Source organism: Lytechinus variegatus, chromosome 7, assembly GCF_018143015.1.
Source record: "Lytechinus variegatus isolate NC3 chromosome 7, Lvar_3.0, whole genome shotgun sequence".
Classification (NCBI taxonomy): domain Eukaryota; kingdom Metazoa; phylum Echinodermata; class Echinoidea; order Temnopleuroida; family Toxopneustidae; genus Lytechinus; species Lytechinus variegatus.
In genome coordinates, this window is record NC_054746.1 from 2,155,823 (window position 1) to 2,181,172 (window position 25,350).

Below are 25,350 nucleotides of genomic sequence, written 5' to 3' on the forward strand. Positions count from 1 at the left end.
GATGGGAATCTGAAACATGTGACTGGATCGAAATTTATCAACATCGGTATACAAATTTCGTGGTGGCCGAGATGGTAATAAAGCCGTCGCCACAGTATACCGTCGAGTTCGAGCTCAATTGGGATTCCTCGTCCAGGATCAAGATATTTTTGGTATTTCTGTTCTCGGCACATTAACGCCATCTTAAGGATGGATAGGAAAAGGAAGCAGCAATGGGAGTCTGAGGATCCCCCTCGGTCCAAAAAATCACATATTAGCGGTGAGAATCTCATCTATTTAGATTCGAATGTAAACGCATGAAGGGGCCTGGGGATGGCTGGGGCTGGGCCGGGCGAAGTAAGGAGCGCCGCCGGGTTCTTCGGCGGAGCTCAACTCAAGATCACAAACCCGGTTAAGACTAGCCGCTCGCGGGGGAAATGGGATATCGAGATTATAAGACATTTGTTTTTCCTTGTTTCTTTTCTCCTTATTAGTTAATCTTTAAAATGTCACCATTTATGATCCCGGCATTTTCTTTGTTTTTGCAAAAATTTATAGGCATGGAAAAAAAAACAGCAACCGGGGGGGGGGGGGGGGGGGCAGTCAAATGTATCGCTGTAAGGTTAGATCGAGTGACCTGTTATGTACACCTACGTGACCAAATTATTTCCAAACGCCCCCTAAACAAGTTATCTATGCTTGCAAAATAACCCCCTAAACAAGTTTCTTTATGATCTTCAGTTTCAGTTTTGCACATTTTTGAATGGCCTAAACAAGTTGTCACCAGAATATGACCCCTACAAGATTTTTCTACTTGCTAATAATGAGCTTAATTGGACAAAACTTTTTTTCATGGTACCGTATTGCATGCCCCCTAGTGCAGTTAGAGTTAAAATCCAACAATCGGGAAGAACCTGAACACTTTTCAGAAACGAGGAAAAAGCTCTGGGTAAAAGCTTGGGGGAAAAACATACTCTAATGTTTCGCAGGTCTTATAAAAAAGCTTTGGGTAAAAAAAATATGGTACCGTAAATTTGATTGGCCCCGTGATTAACAATTGACCAGTCTGTCAAAACCACCCCGTTTTTTGAAAATCAGTGATTATGTCATTTTGATACCCTGAAAGAATGCACGCGCAGCCCGTGTCCAAAACTGAAAAAACACCCCTTTAAACGCGTTTAGGGGGTAATGTTTGTGTACAGCAATATCTTTGACTGCCCCCCCCCCCGGGCATCCAACACATCAAGTCAATAATTATTATGCATAATTTTGGTTTCACCTTTTTTTCAGTCCTACCTAACTTGAGCCTGAGTCCCTGTCCATGGTAATACAGCTGTGTGCAAAATTGACAAAATTTGTTGTTTGGCTGTTTCCCTAAGGAGAAATCTAAATCATGGACATTAATTGTTTTCTACATAGAGCTCTCTTCTTCAGACGGTTCAAAGGGCCTTTGCCAAAGCTGCGCAAAATTGCAAATTGTTCACTGCACAGCCCGCCCTTTTTACTTTTATGTAGATGCATTTATGGTTCTTAGCAATACACCACAGGCAGAATTCTCTGTAACTGTATTGATTGGAATGCTGTGATAAACAATTCATGTTGAATCATTGTTTCAAGAATCAATTCATTGATTGTTGCTTTTTAATTCAATTAAATGCAATAGACAACCTATTTATGTTGGAAATATTACATTTGATGGATTTATGTATTTTACAGTAATTGTGAGTGACAATAAATGCAGTAATAAGCCAAGTACAAGATGATTTATACATGTACCTGTGGTGCTTCTGTGTTGAATGATGCATTGTGCGAATGTGATCAATAAAACATGTAGATGTGGTTCCATCACATTCCATTATATTCCATTGAATTTTATTTACTCTGCCAGCTGGTCCAAATACATAATAATAATAATGTTATCAACTTTAAAAAGAAATGTTAGATGATGCTTACATGTAGGATAGCTTATTGAATATTCTTTTGCAGCAAGATGGATGAATTACAGAAATGAATTATATTTGCCTTTGGGGAAAATTAGGTTACAATTGACATTAAGTTATACATTAATTTACATTAAAATTGACAAGCAAATTGTTTTAAAATAGTAACTTAATTGTCTAGATTCATGTAAGTACAGTGCTGTAATGTCAGACAGAATACAAGTGCAAGCCGTCCCCCAATCAGGTATATTAAGAGTCTGAGAAACAAGCGGAAAACAGTGATTCAGTTTGATCTTGCCTCCCTGGCACAGTATGAATATATGATACTACATGTAAACATAATAATGATAACAAAGTGTATGATTTTGAACTATTCTGAATTCCTTTTGTAAGTGTTGACCTGAGAGACAGATGTGGACATACATGAAATGAATTTTAATTTCACTTGTACACTTAAGGTTTACTGGTTAACACACAAACTTTACAAGACTTGCATGATGTTTTTTTTTCCTTGAATGTTCATTAGATGCGGGCGGTGATGGAGGGGATGTGTCCTATGCCCCCCAGCAGATGTTCAAATCCTTGAGTGATGCATCCACCGACTCTGATTCTTCATCTTCAATGGGATCCCCTCCTCCGGTTCTTTATACCCCCGTGGGTGCATCAATGGGTGCATCCATGGTTGCACCAGGGGGTGCAACAGTGGTCTCAACCAAGCCAGCACCGGGATCATCCTCTTCGGGATACAGCTCCATTGCACAGAATATGATGGTAAGAAACGAGGAGCTGGGGCACGTTTCATAAAGATTTACAGCTGTTTTAACTTTGCCATTATCATGACATTCCATGGAATCCTTGATTTTGATTGGCTGCTGAGCCCTCTTACCATGGTAGTTATAATAGTTGTAAGTCTTTATGAAACAAGCCCGTGATCCTATATTGGCAATGTACCATTGGACTTTATGCAGGCTAATGGTTTGGACACACTTCCCTGTCCATATTTCCCCATCTCTGTGTACCCATAAACAAATATTTTTTACTTGTCATAATTGTGTCTATATCGGGGAGGGGGGGGGTTATGTAGATACACTTTTATTCCTTTAATATTTCTTTAAATAGGATGTTGTGGGGATAGGCAAAAACAGTACTATGTACCATTTCTTTTACTCGTCTTTTGACTTTTGTTTATCCCATAGACAGAAGGAATTACCCCCAACACCATAATGATTTTTTTACTAATTTTACTTGAGATGTCGGTTTAGGTCTAGAAACTTTGATGCAGTACTACCACATTAAATAAACCATAAGGAAAAAAATGCACTGTGCCCATTTTAATTTCATCAGAATCATTCATAAAAAATAAACATTTTAAAAGGAACAATTAATAATTAAACTCTAAATTGGCAATGAGGTGGAACATCCCAAAATACTCCCCCCACACACACACCAAGTTTCAACATATTTTCCTCAGTTCTTAATTATTTCAGATACGTGAATTAAAAATATGAAAATATTTTTGTTGCCAGTTACATGTATGAGGAGGAGAGCTGATCGAATATTGAATATGCAAGGAGAAGGTATATTTGAAATCAATCTTTTTCTCTCCTCTAGGCTAAAATGGGCTACAAAAAAGGCACTGGACTTGGCAAACTTGGCAAAGGACGTGTGGAGATCGTGGAGGCATCCAAACAAAGAGGGCGCCGTGGTCTTGGTCTCAAGACCAAGGGCTTTGAACCCAGCTCTGAAGTGGTCTGGACTGGAGATGAAAAGGTTTGTCTTTATATATGAAGCTTTTATTATTATGGCTGGTACACTTTAAATGAAAGAGTAACTTAAATGCAAAGCATGTATAGCTGCACTGCCAAAAGGAGAGCAATTATGATGTTTTCTTAGAGAGCAGTTAGGGACTTCTGATAAAGCACTGTATAGAATTATTGTTATAGGCACACATATCGTTAAATTTGAATCGTAAATATTGCTCTAGCACTGATAAAAAATTGTCTCAGTGATCAAGGAAGAATAATATGCAGAACACGTAGTAGTATTTATTTGATATTCATTGTTCTTTAGAAATTATTTTTAACCACTTCTACCATCAAATAGCATTTCATTCTTGATTTCTTATTCTAGATATCTTCCCAAGAGACTGTAGAATGGATGGAGCCGTCGCAAGGCATCCTATCTAGCGCTGAGATAGAGGAATGGAAAGTTCTATGGGATGCTCAAAAGGTAAGGACTTGATGGTGTCACTTTTTGTTGCTAGAAATGTGCATGATAATCAGACATAAAAAAAATTAAAATTATTTTAACTTGGTCATCACTTTTACTTCTGATAATGTTAACTGTGCCATTATAATGGTAACCACCATGGCAGCAAAAGTCTATTAAAATCAACGTTTTCATTTCAGTTATAAAAAAGGCAATGTCCTGATAATCATAGTCTTTAAAGGACAAGTCCACCCCCAAAAAAAGTTAATTAAAAAGATAGAAATCCAAGCATTACACTGAAAATTTCATCGAAATCAGATATTAAATGAAAAATTTGTGACATTTTTAAGTTTCGCTTAATTTCACAAAACAGTTATATGCACATACTGGTTAGTATGCAAATTGGGGGAACTGATGACATCACTCACTTTTTCATTTGTATTTATTATATGAAATATTCTAATTTTCTCCCCATTGTCCTGGGAAGCAAAGTTTTACTTCTCCCTGAACATTTGGAATTACCATTGTTTAACATTTTACGGTTCAGTCAAATTGGTCCTTATTGTCAAATCTGTAAAAATTGGAATATTGTATTATTCAAACAATAAAAAACAAAAGAAATAGTGAGTGAGGGACATCATTGATTCTCTCATTCTTATGTGACTAAATTGGGCATATAACTATTTTGTGAAAAATAAGCAAAACTTCAAAATGTCACAACTTTCGTATTTTACATCTGATTTTTATGACATTTTCAGCGTTATGCTAGATTGATTTTTCTCTATTGAGTCAATCAACATTTTTCTGAGGTGGACAGACGCAGATTTTATGAACATTTTGCTCACATTAATAAGATTTCTTATATTTCATTCGAGATATGTCACATTAACAGCTATTTATGGACACATTTTTTATTGAAATTTGTATTCATTTGCAGTGATCGATGCTCTATTCTGAGAATATAATGAATTATCATTTCTTTTGTCTACAGCAAAAGCTGACAATTGATGATGAGACAGAGTTCTGTGATGAAACATTGCTCAAGACACTTCTTGATCAAAAGGTAAAAGTGGATTTATTAGTTTGTGATAGTTGTTTCATCAGTATAATACATTTAAAGCAATTAATCCTAAGTTAGAATTAATTGTTCTGAGTAAGAAAGAAAGTTCTACAGGTGATAAGGATGCTGATGAGGAGGAAGGTCCAAACCAATTCAGCCTTAACCCCATTGATGATCACAATTTAATTTTAGCTTAGTACACATTATTCATATACCTTAGTCTAAATAATTGCAGGCTTGGTTCAGTTAAAACAAGATGAATTTCCTAAGTGGGCATTAAAGCATCCTGTACAACACATCAATAGATCCTTGACAGCTGCTTGGATAAATGTGGTCACATAAAATAAAGGGGAATCAGCTGTAGCACATTAACATGTGACAGCCGTGGAATAAATGGAAGCGCAGTGGTGTAGCGGTTCTGACTCTTGCCGTGTAATCAGAGGGTCGTGTGTTTGAATCCCACCATGGCCTTGCCCCCTTTGGCAAGGCGTCAATCCACACATTGCCACTCTCACCCACGTGCTAATTGGGTACTGGTAGGAAACAACAGTCATTATGGTTGGTTTAGCAAGTGTGCGCCTAACAGGCTGCTTGAAGTGCTATGAATCCAGTGACCGGGTAATAATAATTGTGAAGCTCTTTGAACCGTCGTAGATTGATAAAGCGCTATATAAATGCCAATTACTATGTGTATAATATTGTTTTGACTAGACGACCTTTGACCTTCTTGATGGGGAGGAGATGAGGCAAGCGAGAACACGCTCCAATCCCCATGAGACCATCCGAGGGGGTATCTTCTTGAATAGAGCAGCTATGAAGATGGCCAATATGGACTTTGTCTGTGATTACATGTTCACATCACCAAAACACCCAGATGGGGTAAGTATTAATGCTAGAGTCACAAACTTGACTGATGGTATGTCATTTTATAGGAATAATGCAATAGATTTGACAGTCCGTAAACAAAAATGAAAACATAATTTTCAAATCATGCTGAAGCCATTCGAACAAGTGTGAATCTTGTTATCCAACAGACTTAAGATATTTTTGTCGCTGTAAGTGTGGAATAATAATAAGTCACTCGTAATCCAACCAAGAGTGGCAATGTAATATCCGATGGAGGGCGAACACTCACCATATTGACTTTGGTATTAAAATATTAACCTTTCTACGTCCAAAAAATTAACTAAAAAAAAAAAATAACAAAAGGAAAAACCTGCTAGCACTGAAGAAAAACACATCACAAAAATTTGGGCAGGCAATGAAATGAAAATATTGGTCTCATTTTACCATTCCAACACAGACACCTATTGTGAAAGACAATGAGCTGTTGTACTTTGCCGACGTGTGTGCCGGCCCTGGAGGGTTCTCAGAGTATGTGGTATGGAGAAGAACACAGTCTCGCCAAAAGAAGGACTTCAAGGTCAAAGGTTTTGGGTTCACCTTGAAAGGGAACAATGATTTCAAGTTAGAGGACTTCTATTCCGCACCTCCAGAATTCTTTGAACCTCATTATGGTAAGTAGTGCAGCATGGTTTCACATTGTGGCTGTCTGTATTGTTATTGGTGAAAGGCTTAAAAGAGAAGTCCAAATTATATTTTTTAATTATTTAAGCTCGTCAGTCTATCATGAAATGACAATATTACATAATGAAAAGATTTATTAAATTGACTCTAGCAGACCGATATGATTCAAATACAGCTCTCTCGCAGGCACTGACCATAAATCAACTGCATCTGCTTCGTCACTGGGAGGAGGTGCAAACTGCATTGTGGATGAAAACAGACTAGCACTAGTGCGTCTGTGTATACAAGTAAATTGTCGATTACTCCCTAATGCTTGGGCATACGTTCAAAGTTAGAAGTTTTCTAGATTCAGTATGGGAGCTCTTACAAGGGTAAGGTGTCATAAAAAGTTTCAAAATAAATTATGAAAGTAAATTTCTGAAATATGACATCAGTGAAGGGTTTAACGATGATGAGCTTATGGGGCGATTTCACCCCCCCCCCCTTCTTGCCATGAGAAGGGTAAAAAATAACCAAGCACTATTAGGGTTAAAAGTCAAATATGAATTTCAATAACCTCCAATACTAATAGTTTCATTGTGATACAAATTTATATCCTGTGATTGAATTTGGTGTTGCAAGTGGAAATTTTTCATGTCAAATTGGAGGACTCAAAGCAAATAATTAATTGCATAATGTAATGGATTTCAGCTGTTACATCATTCTCTTTTTACGCTAGGTGTGAACGGAAGTGAAGGTGATGGAGATGCTACAAATAGTGATAACCAACGTGAGTTCAGAAGATTTGTAATGGAGCACACCGGCGGCAAAGGCGTCCATTTTGTCATGGCTGATGGGGTGAGAGATTAATGATTTTCATCTTTAGATTATTTCAGAAACTTCATTTTCATAACTAACAAGTTCATTTTTTATACAAATACAAAAACTTGAATTGAAATTCAATTCAATATCACATCAATCAATTCTGTCATGAAGAAAAAATGACTCCAGCTTGAATACACCTCTGAGTTAACTTATAATCTTTCATCTTCCCTAGGGATTCTCTGTGGCAGGACAAGAGAACATCCAAGAGATTCTTACTAAACAACTGTTGCTATGCCAATTTCTGGTTGCTATGTCAATTGTGAGAGAAGGTAATTTGCATCTTTTCTTTCGAAGTCATTGATATAGACCAAAAATTACATCATGTGATATTAACTCCATGGTTAACCAGATTTCCCCCATATTTTTTGTGATATATCTAGGAAAAGGATAAACTCTCCTGTCATTGTTACATTTTGGGTGAGGATTGATAAGGCAGTTATTCCTTACCTTTTGTATATACCATATTTAGTGTGTAAATGGTGGTTTTTATCATATATGTTATCTATAATATGAACAAAAAATGTAAATACAATATTGTCATAATTCATTATATTATAATACATTCATAATCCCTCAAAAAAGGCTTTCGGAAAGAAATTGTTAAAATTTATAGACATGGTCTCTAGTCCCCACTTTGATAAAAAGTAAATAAATATGTAGGTATTTTTTTTTCTGAATTAATACATTTCTGATTAAAAAGCTCATATATTAATTTTCCATTATAAAAATTTAATGAATCAGGTCCCTGTTTCAGTTAAAACTATTTTTAATGAGCTATTAGATTATGGTCAGTGATTGGTTAAGAGAAACTATGAATAAGCTTTTTGAAAACGGTTGCCACCCTTGCAAATAATATTGTTCTGTTAGATATCTCTCTGTTATAGTACTATGTGTCATTTGAAAAAAATAAAATTTTCATAAAACTTGCAGGATAGTGACAACAAAATATAGCGGTAGTGTTCATTTGTGTTTTTTATAATGTTTTCATTTCAGGTGGTCACTTTGTTTGTAAAACCTTTGACCTCTTCACACCATTCAGTGTTGGTTTGATCTATGTCCTGTATCGGTCATTTGAACAGGTCTCTATCTTCAAACCGGTTACCAGTCGACCAGCAAATTCAGAGAGGTCAGTAGTAGTCCTTTAATGATAAATAATAATAATATGACTAATAAAGCACCAAATCCACTTTGTAGAGTGCTCAAGGCGCATGAAGAGCTAAGAGTTAGATAAAAAAGTTTTTAGAAGATTTGTGAAAGTTTTGACAGAAGTACATTTTATTGTCTTCAGGAAGGCTATTCCACAACTTGGGGCAGGCAAAAGCAAATGATTTTTTCCCCCAAGTATTTTTGAAACTTTTGGAATGACAAGGAAGCCAGAAGTGGATGAGCACAAAGATCTGCTTGGTCTGTAGTAATTGTAATTACCCAGAGCTGCCAAGTACTGATTTTCAGAAATTATTACTGAAATGATAGAAGAAGAATACCGTTGGTTTCATGCAAAATACTGGTTTTTAAATTTCCAGTTTTATGTGTTGTCCTTTGGTAGTTCTTTGAAAATAATGATTTCCTCACCAAAAAATACTGATTTTCAGATTGTAAAGTACTGATGTGTTCTTGTTCAGGTTAGCAGCTCTAGATATGTATAAGACTGATGATTTACACATCTATTCAACAATGGGTGTATTCATGTGATCTTTGTAGGTTTGAATGGTGGGGTTTGTAAGGTGGAGAAGGTTTACGGTTCACCATGTGTAATATGAAGAAGGGAAGGAAATACAGGCAGAAAGATTGAAATGGAAAGATGAGATAGGATGAAGAGAGGAAATTAGAAGTATTCTTTCTTGAAAGTGAGTGAAGGCCTGAAAAGGACTGTAAACCAGATAAGATGAGCTGAATATGTCTTGAGTAGCGATGGTTTGAGTAGTAGAAAGAATAAGTGAAGAGAGGTTACTCAACGTTTTGGGCAGGTTGATTGTCCGTCTTCAGGGGTGTATTATTTCTCCAATCTGTGTATGCACATTAAAAACTGATTCTACACACACACCCATACACACACACAAATACATCAGATCGAGGGAAGCATAAGAGTTTGGGTCTTTGAAGGGTCTGTCATACCTGGTTCCCATTTCAAAAAAAGACTTGTTATGATATCAAATGCACTATCAGCCAATCAAATAGCTGGATTTCAGTAGCTTTAAACCATTATGTCAATTTGTTATTATAACAAGTTTTATGAAATGGGCCCCCAGAATGTTTTAGCCGATGTGTGCTGACGTAGGTATGGAAAGCCATTTTCTTGTTTCATCACGATTCCTGATATCAATAATTAATAATAATAATAATTAGACCATTTATATAGCGCAGTCACTATATAAATATACTCTACTGCGCTGTAGTGTGACAGAGCTCCCAACAATGCTACTGCTCAAACAAATTAAACAATTATGCATATAATACAATTAACCAAAAACTTCTGAAAAAAGATGGGTCTTCAATAAATGTTTGAAGATGGTAACAGTTGGTGCTTTTCGTATTTCCAGGGGTAATTTGTTCCAAAGCTTTGGAGCAGCACAACTGAAAGCACGATCCCCAAGAGTTACTTTTGTTCTCAAGTGAGGTAGCTTTAGAAGCAGCTTATCCTGTGTACTTCGTAAGTTATGTGCATATGAATGTGACCTAAATGATATTAATTCAGACAAGTAATTCGGAGCTTGACCATTCAGTGCTTTGTAAACAAGCAAAAGTATCTTAAATGCAATTCTCTGCCTTATTGGCAACCAATGTAATTGAATCAGAACAGGTGTAATATGGGAAAACTTTGAGGAACCGGATACAAGTCTTGCACATGCATTCTGAACATGCTGCAGCTTGTTGATTTGCGAGTCTGGTAAACCAAACAATAATCCATTACAATAATCAAGCCTACTGCTAATAAATGCATGGATAAGGGTTTCTGCGCTTTTCTGGTCCAAGTATCTACGAATATGGCGTAAGTTGTATAACATATAAAAAGATGATCTACTAATGTTGGATATGTGTTTCTCCATGTTTAAGCGAGAATCAAGCCATACACCCAGATTTTTCACTACGTTTGATGGTTTAACTTCTGAGTCTCCAACTGTTATGTTGCTAACACTCAGTTTTGCTACTTGCCTGCCTGTCCCGACTATGAGAAACTCTGTTTTTCCATCATTAAGCATTAGCTTATGTTGGGACATCCAAAAACGAATATAACTTATACATGATTCCAAGTTTGAAATATTGTCATTATGGTTTTCCTTATCAGGGCTGAAAGAAATGTATAACTGTGTATCGTCAGCATAGCAATGACAAGAGACATTAGGGAAGCGCCTTTGAATGATAGTAATCAAGTTACTTGTATAAAGAGTAAAAAGAAGGGGGCCGAGGCGTGACCCTTGAGGCACTCCGTATGGAACATCAAAATTCTGAGATATAACATCATCTACTATTATTTTTTGTTGTCTGTTAGAAAGGTAAGATTCAATCCATGTGAGGACACAGTTGCTCAAACCAAAAGATGTATGTAGTATGTTCAACAATATCCTATGATCAATAGTGTCGAAAGCGGCACTCAGATCCAACAATACCAAAAGTGTTACCTTTTGACTGTCCATTGCCAATAGAAGATCATTTTTTATTTTGACTAAGGCTGTTTCGGTACTATGAAACTGTCTGTATGCTGACTGCATACATGGAAACAATGCATTATGAGAAATATGTTTTAGAATTTGCTGAGTAGCAGCTCCCTCAACAAGTTTTGATATATACTGTAAATTACTAACTGGTCTAAGATTATCAAAACTAGGCTCCATACCATGCTTCTTAAGAAGTGGCTTCACCAATGCAACCTTCCATTCGGAAGGGAAAAGGCCATTTAAGAGTGACAAGTTAATAATTTTCGTAAAGACTGGGAGTAGCAATTCATTACAATGCAATAGAAGATTAGTTGGGATTGGATCCAAAGAACATGATTTCTTGCTAAGATTTGTGACCAGTTTCTCCACATCCCTTTCAGATAATATTTCAAAATGAGAGAAGATTTGAGACGGAGAGTGTGACATCTCAAAATTTGTACTATCCAAAGATATGTCATCAGAAGTAAAAGTTCCATTATTTACAGTTAACTCTATTTGAGAATGAATTTTTACGATCTTATCGCAGAAGAAATTCCCTAAATCATTAACAAATGTTCTCTTATCAATATGAGGAGGTATCACTGGATGAAGCTTGGTCATATTCAGCAAAGATTTAGTAACATTAAAGAGACTTCTTTGATTAGAACTGTTTTCCAATATCATTTCAGAGTAATATGTACGTCGAGCACTATTCATAACAAATAAGGTCTTATTACGAGCGATTTTGAAATTCTCGTAATCAAGAGAGGGTTTTGTTCTCAACCATCTCTTTTCAGCCTTTCTCCTTTTTCTTTTTTGTGTTCTTACATCATTTGTAAACCATGGTACCTGCGGGTGAGATGAAACGGTCTTAGTAATCAAAGGTGCGTGTTTGTTTAAAAGCACATTTTTACAGAAAGAATATGATTCTAGATATCTTGTGTGAAATTATTGATATATAGAATTAAGATTCAAAGCAACAACCAGTTTGCCATGCTTACATTATGCATACACAAGCTAAATGTCCGAGTGTGACATTTTGCAATTGGCTAATATAAAAAAAAAACTTACCAGTCTTCAAGGTCTTGATACAGAAATAGTTGACAATTCTTCAAACATGAATGTTCATGTTACATGCTGTATTCATATTGCATCCAGAGCCTGATGGCTTGATGTCCGTTAACAATAGGGGAACGCTTCCATCAACATTTCTTTTCCAACAAGTTGTCCTATGTGATTTTGATTGGCTGAGAAGTTCTGTAACTATGGCAACTGACAGATAAATCAGGACTTGTCTGATCCGACAACTCTTTTAATGAAATGCTTTCCAGTGATTCAAAAATATATGTACAAATATGTAGAGGTCTTGATGCAATGACGACCACTTCTGTGAAGTCTTGACAAAACACATCAGGATGAGGTTGAGTGAAGTGTTCATAAAAATGATATTGCTCACACTTGGATAATTTGTAGATGGTAGCCAAAATGGTGCAACTAAATGCTAGTTCTCATAACAGACAATATTATTGTAGAAAATTCAATGTGTAATAATCCACAACTGTTAGAAAGCCTCTTTCTGAATTGAGAGAAAGTAAGGATGGCCAATAGAAATTGCACATGTCCACACTAGGTCAAAGCTGTCTTCTGAGTGCAGTGAAGTATGGTTTTGATGATCAGTTTTTCCTCCTAAGTGGCCAATTGTTGCTATGTGAATGAAAAATCTATCAATTGTAGGAGAAGAAATAGCATATCTCAGCCAAATTAAAAGTACATGATTGAATTCTTCGCTACTACTTAATGAAGTATAGCTAGTGGTTGCACAAAAGAAACAAATTGAATAGAACAATAACATTCATTTGTGGATTATCTGCCCTGGCCTGGCATGATCAAAATAGAGTACTGTTAGTGATCAAGCTCTGATCAAAGGTGTTTGATGATTCCAAATTCTTTGTGGTTCTGATGACAGTGGTGGTGATGATGATGATGAGGATGAGGGTGATGATTAGGATGAGGGTATGATGTTGAGGATGATGATGAGGATGGTGAGGATGATGAGGATGATGATGATGATGATGATGATGAGGATGATGATGAGGATGATGATGAGGATGATGATGATGATGATGAGGATGATGAGGATGATGATGAGGATGATGATGAGAATGATGAGGATGATGAGGAGGATGATGAGGATGATGAGGATGATGATGAGGATGATGATGAGGATGATGATGATGATGATGATGAGGATGATGATGATGATGATGATGAGGATGATGAGGATGATGATGAGGATGATGAGGATGATGATGATGATGATGATGATGATGATGATGATGATGATGATGATGATGATGATGATGATGAAGAGGATGAGGAGGATGATGATGATGATGATGAGGATGATGAAGAGGATGAGGAGGATGATGATGATGATGATGATGATGATGAGGATGATGATGATGATGATGATGATGATGATGATGATGAAGAGGATGATTACATTTATGAAGTGGATAATAATGATGATTTTGAGGATTGGCTCTAATTTGAAGTACCATATAGATCATAGTTTTAGAGATCGAGTTTGACCAACCTGTTATACACTGAAAACAAAGGTCTCTAGAACTATATTGCTGATAGTGAACAAATAAATCTGTAATGTCAAATCCAGAAATCTTGACATCTTTGTAATTTAGATACGTCATCTGCAAGGGTCGAAGGTCAGGCACAGATCCCACCCATGATTTCCTCTTTGACCTGAACGTGACCTTGAACATGCTGAAATCAAGCAAACAGGACGTCCTTGAGAGTGTGCCACTGGATGTACTACGAGCAGACAATGCTTTCATGGACTACATCATTGAACAGAATGAAAGGTAGTTAAGATGGTTCGCATTTTTTCAACCTTATATTAATGTATGATTAAAGGCCAAAAAGGGGCAGTTGTTGTGAAATGCATCTCCAGAAATCAAGCAAAGGAATAAACTTTACAAGGAGACAATTAGAGAATCTATGACAATACCAGACAATGATAAAAATGACTATCATAATATGGGTAACACAGATCTCTATAAATTATAGTTCTTGTACTTTGTACACAAAAAAAAGAGATGGTGGTTGGTATTTCTTCTCTAAAACATTAAAGATTAAAAATTTCATCAATCGTGACTTTCTCGTAATTGTAACAAGTATGGAACTCTTGATTTTAATTGCCTGCTGAGCAATGTTACCATGGTAATAACCATCCTTCTAAGTTGTTTATGAGTCACACCCAAGAATGCAGGACATTGACACTATTTTTTTTTTCAGGCAAGCTGAGACTCAGACCCAGGCTCTTGCCAAGATCCAGGCTTACGTTCAGAACTCAGATCTGATTGAGATGGAACAAAAGAGGATGAGAGATGAATGTCTAGCTCTCTGGGGGGTAAGTCTAACTTCCCTCCTCAAACATTAAATTGGCAGGTGGTCTGCACCCGCTTTGTCTTGCTCTTAAGTTCATTCCACTTAGCTGAAATGACCTTAGATAAAAGTGATTCTTTTATTATCAAAGATGAATATTGATTTCTAGCAGTGACTGTTATTGAAGTATAGAAGAAACTAACTTAAGAAGAAAGAAAAAAAAATCATAGAAAAATGCTGGAGGATCCATGAAGCTGATATTCTCATATTGTATTTACTTTCATTTAGATGCTTGTCCACCTGAATTGAAGACCTCTGGCTTAGTCTTAATTATAGGTTGAGCTTAAATGCTACTCAGTCATTCTTTGATGTAAACTGACATGTATCCTAGACTACTATTTGTGCTAAAAAACAATTAAATGTAAGAAAAAAAATGTATGGGAAAGATCAACCTTGTACAAAGATCACACATGAACACCTTAATCATATTTTGATTATTCTTTGAAATTTTTGATGCGATTTTTTTTTTTTTTGATGAGGCTAAAAGGAATGAACATCATACAACTTTACAGTCACACTCGGATGTTTGATGTAATTTATGTAAACTTTGTTTTAGATTCCAGGGAGATCAAGAGCCGCTCCTAAAGTCCCAGATGCTGCTACAAAATTTGATGACCTATGTCAGGTAAATATCAATCAGTCAACTCAATTATTCAATCAACTAGTGAATCGCTTAACCACTCAATGAATAAAGCAATCATTTACATAATTAGTCAGTAAATAGATTAATATTAAAATGATAAAGCAAGTAAGAGAATGATTGAATGGATGAATTAATTAATTAATATACAAAATGAATAACTAGATATTAGAATTTTTTCATAGTAAGATCATGATGACTATGTTTACTTTGTTGTTGTTTTTTGCAAGTACTAAACTAAACTTAGAATATTGTAATGAAAGGAAGAATAGTAATGATACTATTGTGTCTTGATATTTGTATCATAGGAAGATCAGGGGACTTATCTGTGTGTTTTATTTTTTCCATAGGAAGATCAAGGGGACTATGGTTACTTCTGCAGGCGAGCCATGCCATTGGACAAGGAGAATTTTGCTCAGAAGGTCAAGAGTGTGTATGACTATCGATGTACAGTGGCTGCAGGGGAAAGATACTTTGTTCTTGGCATTGGGGTAGGTCAAATAAGAAATTATTTTATTATATTGGATGGCTCAGAATGGAATACCCAAAATATTCCAAGAGTTTGGGCAAATACTCTACGAATCGCAGATGAGTGAAATACGTGTATTTGCCCAAACGAATTGAATATTTCTGGTATTCCATGAAATAAAGCTATCCATTATAAATATCTATTCCACCCCCTCCTCTCCCCCCCCCCCCTCCAAAAAAAGAGAGGGAAAATTTTGATTGAGAGAGTCATGTCACTTAAAGCAATCAGTTAATATGGCCTCACTTTACAAGATCAAATCTGCATGTGACTTGCATGTAGTTTATTACAACGTCATTGAGTATCATTGTGCTCTTTGTTGCGCGTCGCATTCATTGTTGTGCGAATTGTATATTTCACGTATTCACTCATGCGCACTAGAGTGATGAATACGGTCTAATATTGAATAGTAAGTTTTGTACACGAGCCTATGGTATATTATTATTGTTTGTTTGGCATCACCTGTGCCTGGGAGGAGAAAAGCGAACTGAATAACTATGACCCGCAGGTCTCTCCTCCCGATATAACTGATTGGGGGGAATGCAGGTGGACCACTACACCGGGGTTTCCCCCTACTCTTATACGAATAGTGTAGTGGGTTCTTAAATAATATACTAATTTATATAGCGCAGAAACTATGTGCATATATTCTACTGCGCTGCAATTTAGAGCTGGTGAAATGCTTGAAAAACAGAATTAGAAAAGGGGGGTAAAAGAAATGTATGGGAGTTATTTGAACAGATAGGTTTTCAATTTAAGTTTGAACGTTTCTATTGATGGGCAGGATCTCACAACATACGGCAAACCATTCCATAACTTTGGGGCTGCACAGGCAAAAGCGCGATCTCCCAAAGTCTTTGTATTACGAGCGGGGATGTGAAGGAGCAAATTATCATTAGAACTACGCAGGTTGTGAGAATGTCTGTGAACTTTTCTTTGTAAAAGCTCAGAAATGTAACTGGGGGCTTGACCACTTAGTGCCTTGTATACAATTAGCAAAATCTTGAAAGATATTCGTTGGCGAACTGGAAGCCAGTGCAGATCTTTTAATACAGGGGTAATCCTTGAAAATCTAGATTGACTACAAATCAGCCGTGCACATGCGTTCTGTACTCGCTGAAGACGCCCAATTTGAGATGAGGGGAGCCCATACAACAAACTGTTACAATAATCTACCTTACTAATAATGCATGCATGGACAATTGTTTTCATGCTTTCATTGTCAAAGTATTTTCGTATACGTCTGAGGTTGTATATCATGTGAAATGAAGATTTGCACACATTGGTAATATGTGCTTCCATATTCAATTGCGAATCAAAAAATACACCAAGATTTCTTACATTAGAGTTTGGTTCTATGACTGAACTGCCAACTGATATCCCGTCAAAATCTAGCTTATTCAGTTGTTTAGATGTGCCGATAACTAGTAATTCTGTTTTACTGTCATTAAGCATAAGTTTGTTATGCAGCATCCATTCACGTATGTAACCAACACAATCTTCTAGAAGAGAGATGCTCTGCTGCTGAGCAAGCAAGTCTGGCGTAAAAGACAGATAGACCTGTGTGTCATCTGCGTAGCAGTGACAAGATACTTTAGGAAATAGACTATGTATATTTGTAATGAGTTGACTTGTGTATAAAGTGAAGAGTAGAGGGCCGAGACGGGACCCTTGCGGGACTCCGAAAGGTACTGAGAAAATTTCAGACACAGTTTCAGCAATTTGGATCCGCTGACATCTGTCAGTTAGATATGATTCTATCCAGTCAAGTACTACACCCTTAATACCAAAGTGTCTATTTAGTGTATGCAATAGGTTAGTATGATCAATGGTATCGAATGCGCTACTAAGATCTAATAAAAGTAATAAGGTGACTTTCTTATCATCCATAGCCATGAGAATATCACTCTTAATTCTTAACAGTGTGGTTTCAGTACTGAGATACTGTCTATAGGCTGACTGATTAATTGGAAGAAGAGAGTTGCGGTCGAGGTGATTCATTATTTGTGTATATGCAGCACCTTCCACAAGCTTTGATACATACTTCAGATTACTTACAGGCCGAAGATTACAGAATTTTGTTTCCAAACCAGGTTTTTTCAATAATGGTTTAACTATCGCGGTTTTCCACCGCGAAGGAAAATTACCAGATGACAATGAGAGATTAATTAGAGATGTAATGGTGGGAATCAGTGTGTCCGTACACTGTAAAAGAATCTTTGTGGGCATTGGGTCAGATGCACAAGACTTTTTGCTGAACTTAGTTATAAGTTTCTTAACATCCTGTTCTGACAGAAGAGTGAAGTTAATAAAGTCAGGTACGTCATGGGAGGAGACCTGAAGATAATTTGTCTTTGGATTGCTGCTTGCATTCAATCTTGACTCAATATCTTCATGGATCTGTATTACTTTGTTCTGAAAAAAACTTGCCTAAATCATCCACAAAGCCCTGTTTGTCAATAATGCATGGTATTACAGGTTGTTTATTCGCAATATTCAACAGAGACTTCACCACACGAAATAACTGCTTTTGATCACCTTTGTTTTCCATGATCAAATCATTGTGATGGATTCTGCGAGCTTCATTTAACACATGCAACATGTGATTGCGCAGTGACTTATACCTAATCCAATCGCTTATCGTCCTAGATTTTAACCAACGCTTTTCAGCTTTCCTTTTCTGTATTTTTGCAATCCTTACATTATCAGTGAACCAAGGTACTTGAGTTCGCAGAACAACTTTTTTAGTTACAACAGGTGCATGTTTATCTAAGATACTATTTAGTGTTACATCATATAATGAGACAAATTCCTCAAGATCACAAGGTGTATGTTTGCAAAGATCACTACTGGCTATATCAAACTTCATCGCATCAATGTCAATTACTCCAAGCCTACGGAATGACATTACTTTAGAAGGCAGTGGAGGTTTGTATGAGTTCAGAGTGCACATAACAGGAACATGATCACACAGAAGAGAACTATGTGGCCAGGGTTTGCCAACTATAATTTCATCTGACTGTCGATGAATCATCAAGTCAAGGGTATGACCATGAATATGTGTACTGAAATTGACCAATTGTGTGCAAAAAAGAGACTCGAGCAGATCCGAAAAAGCTCTTGCCTCTGCCTTGACGGTATCCACATGGATATTAAAATCCCCAACAATTAGCAATGGGAGATTAGACAACAAATGACATTGGATGTAATCATTAAACTCAGATATGAATGATGAAACTGTTACAGGATGAGATTCTGAGTATGGCGGTCTGTAAATATTAATCAATTGCACATTAAATGACTGATATGAGACAAGATATTCAGCAAACTCGAAAGAGTTCTTCTCACCAGCAGCTGCCATACGGACATCAATTGTCTCTCTAAACACAAGGCCAGTCCCGCCGCCACGGCGACCACTTCGTGGATGATGAACAAATTGATACCCATTGGGAGTAAGTTCATGCAGAACTGCTGACTCATTTCTATTTAGCCAAGTTTCTGTAATGGCAACCAGGTCTACTTTGCTGTCACAGATGAAATCGTGAATGAGGACAGTCTTATTGCGTACAGACTGTACGTTTACAGAACAGAGTTGAAGATTCGAAGATGATGATGACGATCCTGGGTGCTTAATATCACGTGTAATAGAGTTCTTTCTACGGCCTCCTCGAGTTCCTCGCCGTGTTTTACCCCTTTGAATACCATATGAGTGAATGAGGTTACAAATGTCTAATGGGAGATTTCTCTTGGAATTCCTCAATTCAAGAAGGGTAGCAGAAGAATACTTGATCGTGCGATGAACATTAGCTGTACCATGTCGAAGTGACGTCGGCGATACTTCTTCATGTTGAATATAATTATAAGGTCCGGGGTTTGGATGAACATCACCTGCATTGAGAAGTTCTAGTTGAAAGGAGGCAGTGCAGTTTGAGCTGTATAGGATTCTCCTCTTTAGAAAGTGCTTTCTTGTGAATAGTCCATGATGAAAAGGGTACACAGAAGACCATTCACTGCAATGCACAAAGTCATTCAAGGAAGCACACAAACACAGAGCAACAAAGACTCTCAGATGAAAGGACTTCATTGTGCTTGACTTGTATCCAGATGTTCAAGTTCGTTCAAGCAGGAACAATACAATAGATAATACTACTTACACAGTATGGCATAGGAAAAACATGGTATACTGAGTACAGCAAGAGCCAACCTTTTCCAAACTGGTACATCAAAATACAACATGAAAACCAGCACTTTGCTGATTGAAACTTGTCTAGTAGTTTCTCAACACTAATACAAAAAGAATGGTGCAATAATGATTAATGAAAAACCCCTAAAACAAGCAATCAGAAGCTCTAATTGGAGAGCAAGCAAAAGCCATGTGCAACATGCTAGTGCGCTCATCCAATGAAGGTTCTTAACGTGCAAAGGTAGTGACTCTCCTCTACACGGGGCCTCCATTTAACGTCCTATCCGAGGGACGGAGTGTTTTCCATTGTAACATAGCCTGCATCTATGAAAAATGGGAGAGACATTAACGCACTGGCTTCAGTCATCTGCCCGAGGGGTGGACTCGAACCCACGATCTTTGGTTCGACGGGCAGACGCGTTACCGACTTAGCCAACACCGTTAATCAATATACTTATGGTAATACACCTTATGAATGCGTGATATAAATGTCAGTTTATCATAGCTAGAAGTACATGCTACATTATTCTTGTCAAATATTGTTTGTTTCTATATTTACCATGTTATTTTTTTGTAGAGATCATATGTGTACTTCTGGGATGGGAAGAACCAACCGCCAAGATGGAGGAAGCTAGATCGATGTAAGCTACAGCTACCAGGAGGCACGTTATTTGAAGCAGAACTCATTGAAGAACTCAAAGGAGAGGTAACATTGATGGTGGTAGTGGTGGTGATGGTGGTGGTGATGATGATGATGATGGTGATGATGATCATGTTGATGTTGATGATGATGATTGTGATGATGATGATGGTAGTGGTGATGATGGTGTTGATGATGATGGTTGTGGTGGTGGTGGTGTTGACATTGGTGGTGGAGGTTGTGATGCTGATTCTGCTGATGATGATGATTGTGATCATAATGATGAGGATGAAGATGATGATGATGATGATGTTGGGTCTCTTAATTTTTATTAATACAATTTTCATTTTTATTTCATTAAGGGTCCAGGGCAGAGAAGAATGTTGACAGCTCATATCATAGATGCTATGTGGTTAGCGGGTCAGGATATTCATTCTTTACCATACTCAGAAAGGTAAGAGATAAACAAAACCTCAAAGTTTCTGTATGAAACGAGGCTAATCCTGCTTGTCAAAGATCTCAAGGACAATTGATTTCTGCATTTGAAACAGAAATCATGAATGTTTCTTGTGAGTACTTTAACAGTTGATTAAATGTGAAATATTAAATGACATCTGTTCACAGTATATCCTTCTCCAATGGTTAGTTTTTGGTTTGCCCATACCAAGGATTACATTTGAGGAAGTGTTTTTAAGGATCATTTAAGGCTTTAAAATAATTTAGTGAAAAACTTTTGCCTTTTCATTGGTTGAAATGAAAATGATGATTTTTATTAACCTCTTGCAGGCTTCAAAGGATAAGTTTATTTGTCAAAGCAGTAGACCGACCTACGAGATCTGACCTTACACCTCTGAGGGTCAAAGAGGTTTTCAGATGTCAAGATGTCACTGAGATCATGGAAAGGTGAGTAATGTCGTGGTTACACAATCTAACAAAATGACGATGATGATGCACAGCATTTGTATAGTTTATATATCTGTCAAAGCTATTCAAAGGCGCATTGGAGGAGCCAGCCAATCTGGGTCGCCTACGAGGGCGCGCACACAGAACTGTGACCCGCAGGTCTCTCCTCCCGATAACTGGTTGGGGAATGCAGGTGGACCACTACACTGGGGTTTCCCCCTACTCTTCTTCGAATAGTGCAGTAGGTTTTTAATGTGCAAAGGTGGTGATTCTGCTCTACTCGGGGCCTCCATTTAATGTCCTATCCGAGGGACGGAGTGTTTTCCACTGTAACATAACCTGCATCTATGAAACATGGGAGAGACGTTTACACACACCGCACTGGCTTCAGTCATCCCCCAGGGTGGACTCGAACCCACGATCTTTGGTTTGACAGGCAGACACTTTACCGACTGAGCCATCTTCACTCTCTGAACAATGAACAATGAAATGACAATCTCTCTTAAGAGGAAGGCCCCAAAACTTGTCAGAGTTCTGCGGAAGGAATATGATTTCTGTTATTTTGATCCGATTTTCGTATTTATTTCTTGATCATGATTTTACCTCACATTCTATGGTAGAGGTTTAATGTATAATGGGAATGTTCAAAGCAGTCTTCGAAGTGATCTTACATGGTTTTTCAAACCCTTTTGGAAAAACCACCTTACGATCAGGTTTGAACAACCACTTAATATCGCTTTCAAGACTGCTTCGAACATTCTCATTACATGTTAAACCTTGTGATGTGGTTTCCAAACCACTTTGCCTCGTTTCACTGGTTTGAGCATAGATGAGGACACAACCATTCTTCAGGAAGCAATCTTGACCAGTGAGTACGAGTATGAGTTGTGCATGTTGGGCACACTCCTCTTTATACACTATGTGTAAGAGAGACTTTGCACAAATTGATTTCTAAAGAAGTGCAATTGATTAAAAAATTTGCACGTTGTGAATGAACCCATCAAATATGTACTTGTACCATTATGATTCCAATATCTTTTTCTTTGTCATTCAGACTAGTGATGCTTGTGGTGAAGGGTGGAGGAAGGCAGAGAAGACTGTGTTACAGGACAGATAATGGTAGGCATTACATGCCACAAGGAATCTTCTTTATCAAGACATGCAATGGTAAGAATAATTCTATGTGATTCGATATCATGTAATCTGGGAACAATATATCCAATGAACACCACCAATCCTTGCCTTTGTCCTCAGCCAAAACCATATCACAATTCTCACCATTTCTATAAGCAATTATCAAAGAAGCAGATGTAAGGTTTTCTTTTTAAATGGAAATTTGCTGTTGCTCCTGAATTTACAGGTGAATCTAACCAAGTCATTGTTTGGGCCCACAGAAATCTGCATGACTTCAGCAAAATTAAATCTGGAAGATGCAAGGGATCCATGTTTGCATTTTCTGTTCTGAAAAAAAAATGCTCCAACTAAAGGCAATTATTTGATTATGAAAGGTTGATTTACGTCTACAGTGTATCCAGACAGTCTGCAATGTTATTTATGAAACCACTGCTGTATATTGTCAAACTTGTAAAATAACAAGTTGATTGTTTATTGTGTGTAGATCCGTGGACAGTGCAATGGAGTAGATCTCAGAGGAGATTGTATTTCTTCAACATGAGCAATCGTAACTCTGTCTTCGAGTACCCTCCAGAGAGCATTGCCTCATTCAAGTGAGTTCTTCGTGCTTCATCTCAGAATTTATTATTAGGAAACACTGACAACTAATTTATTGTAAATTTTCATTGTACTCAAATATTTATTTCTGCTACTTTGATGTATCATGATTCTTTATGATTATTATTATGACTGAACTGTTGAATGGTTCACACTTTGTGATTTCATATACTTTCATGGTTATGTCTAGTATAGTATGAATACATGTAGGATATATGTCATCAAATAGACCATGTAGTGTTGGACCAATTTGGTATTAGACAAAATGGACATTTTAAAACTTGTGATAAGAATTACGGTATAAACTGAATAACACCAATTTGTTATTAGGTTGAAAGTTGAACTGGCATAGACTATGAGGATAAAACTGAAAGGGAATTAGGCAAAGTGAGGGTATTCAATCAAAGTTTTCATTCAGCAAGAATTCATCCGCATTATGCTGCACTCTACCCAGGTGAGGTGTGCAGGAATAATTCCTTGATGGCAATCTGTGCCAGAATTAAGTGGTAGTTCGAGCTTGGAGGGGTAATGATTGTCGTATTTTGTATCATCAGGTATTTACTATTTACAGGTGTGGATCCGGCCCCATACTTTTACAGGTTGCGAATTTGTCCGAAAATTTTGACATGCTCATAAATGAAGGGAATTTCCTCTCACAAAAAATTTAAAGAGCACAAAATGAATATATTCTACCATGTGCCCCATGAAGGCATACTCTGAGGTGCACCATTCTATCTTGAAATTTAAGGCGCGCTCCCCCCCCCTATTGTTATTTTTATCTATTATTAATTTACTTCATTTTACAGAGCTTGTAGAATCCATCGATTGCTGTGGGCCTGGGAGGAAGGGATCAGACTCCATGATCTGCAAGAGATGAGGGAGGATCCAAACAAACTCTCCAAGGACATGGTGCTGGATCATATCAAGAAACAAAGAGTCGTGTTATAGAAGGAAAAACAGAAGGGAGGAATAACAGAAGGAAAGATGGAAGGAGGAATAGATGAAGGAAAGATGGAGAGAGGAATAACAGAAGGATGATAGATTTATGATCAGCAAGAGATGAAGGAAGATCCAAACAAGGACATGGTATTGGATCACATCATGAAACGAAGATCTGTTGGCAGAACTAATGAAGGGGGAGAATCATGCAAGGCAGAATGAAGTGCCAATCAAGGATTTGGGAGTGAAAGTAATCAAAAGGACAGTCAGAGGAACAATTGGAGAAAGATAGATCTTGTCACAGACCGAGCAATGATGCAAGCATCCTCGAAGCAAGCAGTGATGGGTCGTGCTCCGGAAGGAAAGATGGAGGGAGGAATAATGAAAGGAAGATGAACTGTGAACCTCGTCAAAGAAAGTGATGGAGGGATTTGTTGAAATCCCGATAAGTAGGAAAGGAGATAGAAAACATGAGTGATGCAAACAGCATGAAGGAAAGTGATGGTCTTAAAGTCATCTCTGTTAAGATGGAATCTAATATGAAAAGCCAATTTAATTTACTGATACAGGGAGCTAAGGTGAGGTCCTTCATCGCTGTATGCAGCGGGAAATGATGAAATGTCAAAAGAACAGTAATGATTCTTACCCTTGCCTTCACGTCAAGGTCACAATTGCAACATTTTGAAATATTCCATTGGATGTTTACATAAAGCTGTTGTAAATTACGAGCAACATTACTAACGACTGGTGCTCCTTCTGGTAAAGGATACGCACTAAATTTTCATTGTTGATTTAGTGCCTAAGGAAGGATAACCAGTCATTCGTAAAGTTGTTCGGATCTTACGAACAACTTTATGAAACACCCACTTGGAGGAAATTTGATGGATATCAAGTATCCCTTATAAGGTAGCACCACACCAATGCAATGATGATGGGATTAATTCAACATGTAGGCAGATGGAGATTAGTATGGTGGTTAGAGAGAGAGAGCAAATACTGAATGACTGATGAAGTCGTAGGATGGGACTTCAGGAAGAACAGAATTGATGCTACTTGCTCAATAAAATGTGTTATCAATGACAAATGCAGAGTTTATATGATAAATTCACTATT

At 37.2% G+C, this 25,350-nt stretch overlaps 1 protein-coding gene across 1 annotated transcript; it reads left to right on the top strand.

Annotated features, from left to right (window-relative positions):
• The first annotated feature begins 63 nt into the window (after positions 1–63).
• On the top strand, positions 64–24,482 carry LOC121418200 (cap-specific mRNA (nucleoside-2'-O-)-methyltransferase 1-like). The gene is made up of 20 exons (XM_041611928.1): positions 64–259; positions 2,446–2,690; positions 3,531–3,689; positions 4,050–4,148; positions 5,119–5,190; positions 5,899–6,066; positions 6,491–6,704; positions 7,433–7,551; positions 7,751–7,847; positions 8,572–8,704; positions 13,913–14,092; positions 14,526–14,640; positions 15,232–15,300; positions 15,666–15,806; positions 20,602–20,730; positions 21,027–21,118; positions 21,451–21,567; positions 22,622–22,734; positions 23,186–23,294; positions 24,105–24,482. The coding sequence occupies exons 1-20, from the start codon at positions 190–192 to the stop codon at positions 24,244–24,246; spliced, it is 2,583 nt and encodes an 860-aa protein (XP_041467862.1). The 5' UTR covers positions 64–189; the 3' UTR covers positions 24,247–24,482.
• The last annotated feature ends 868 nt before the right edge of the window (positions 24,483–25,350 follow it).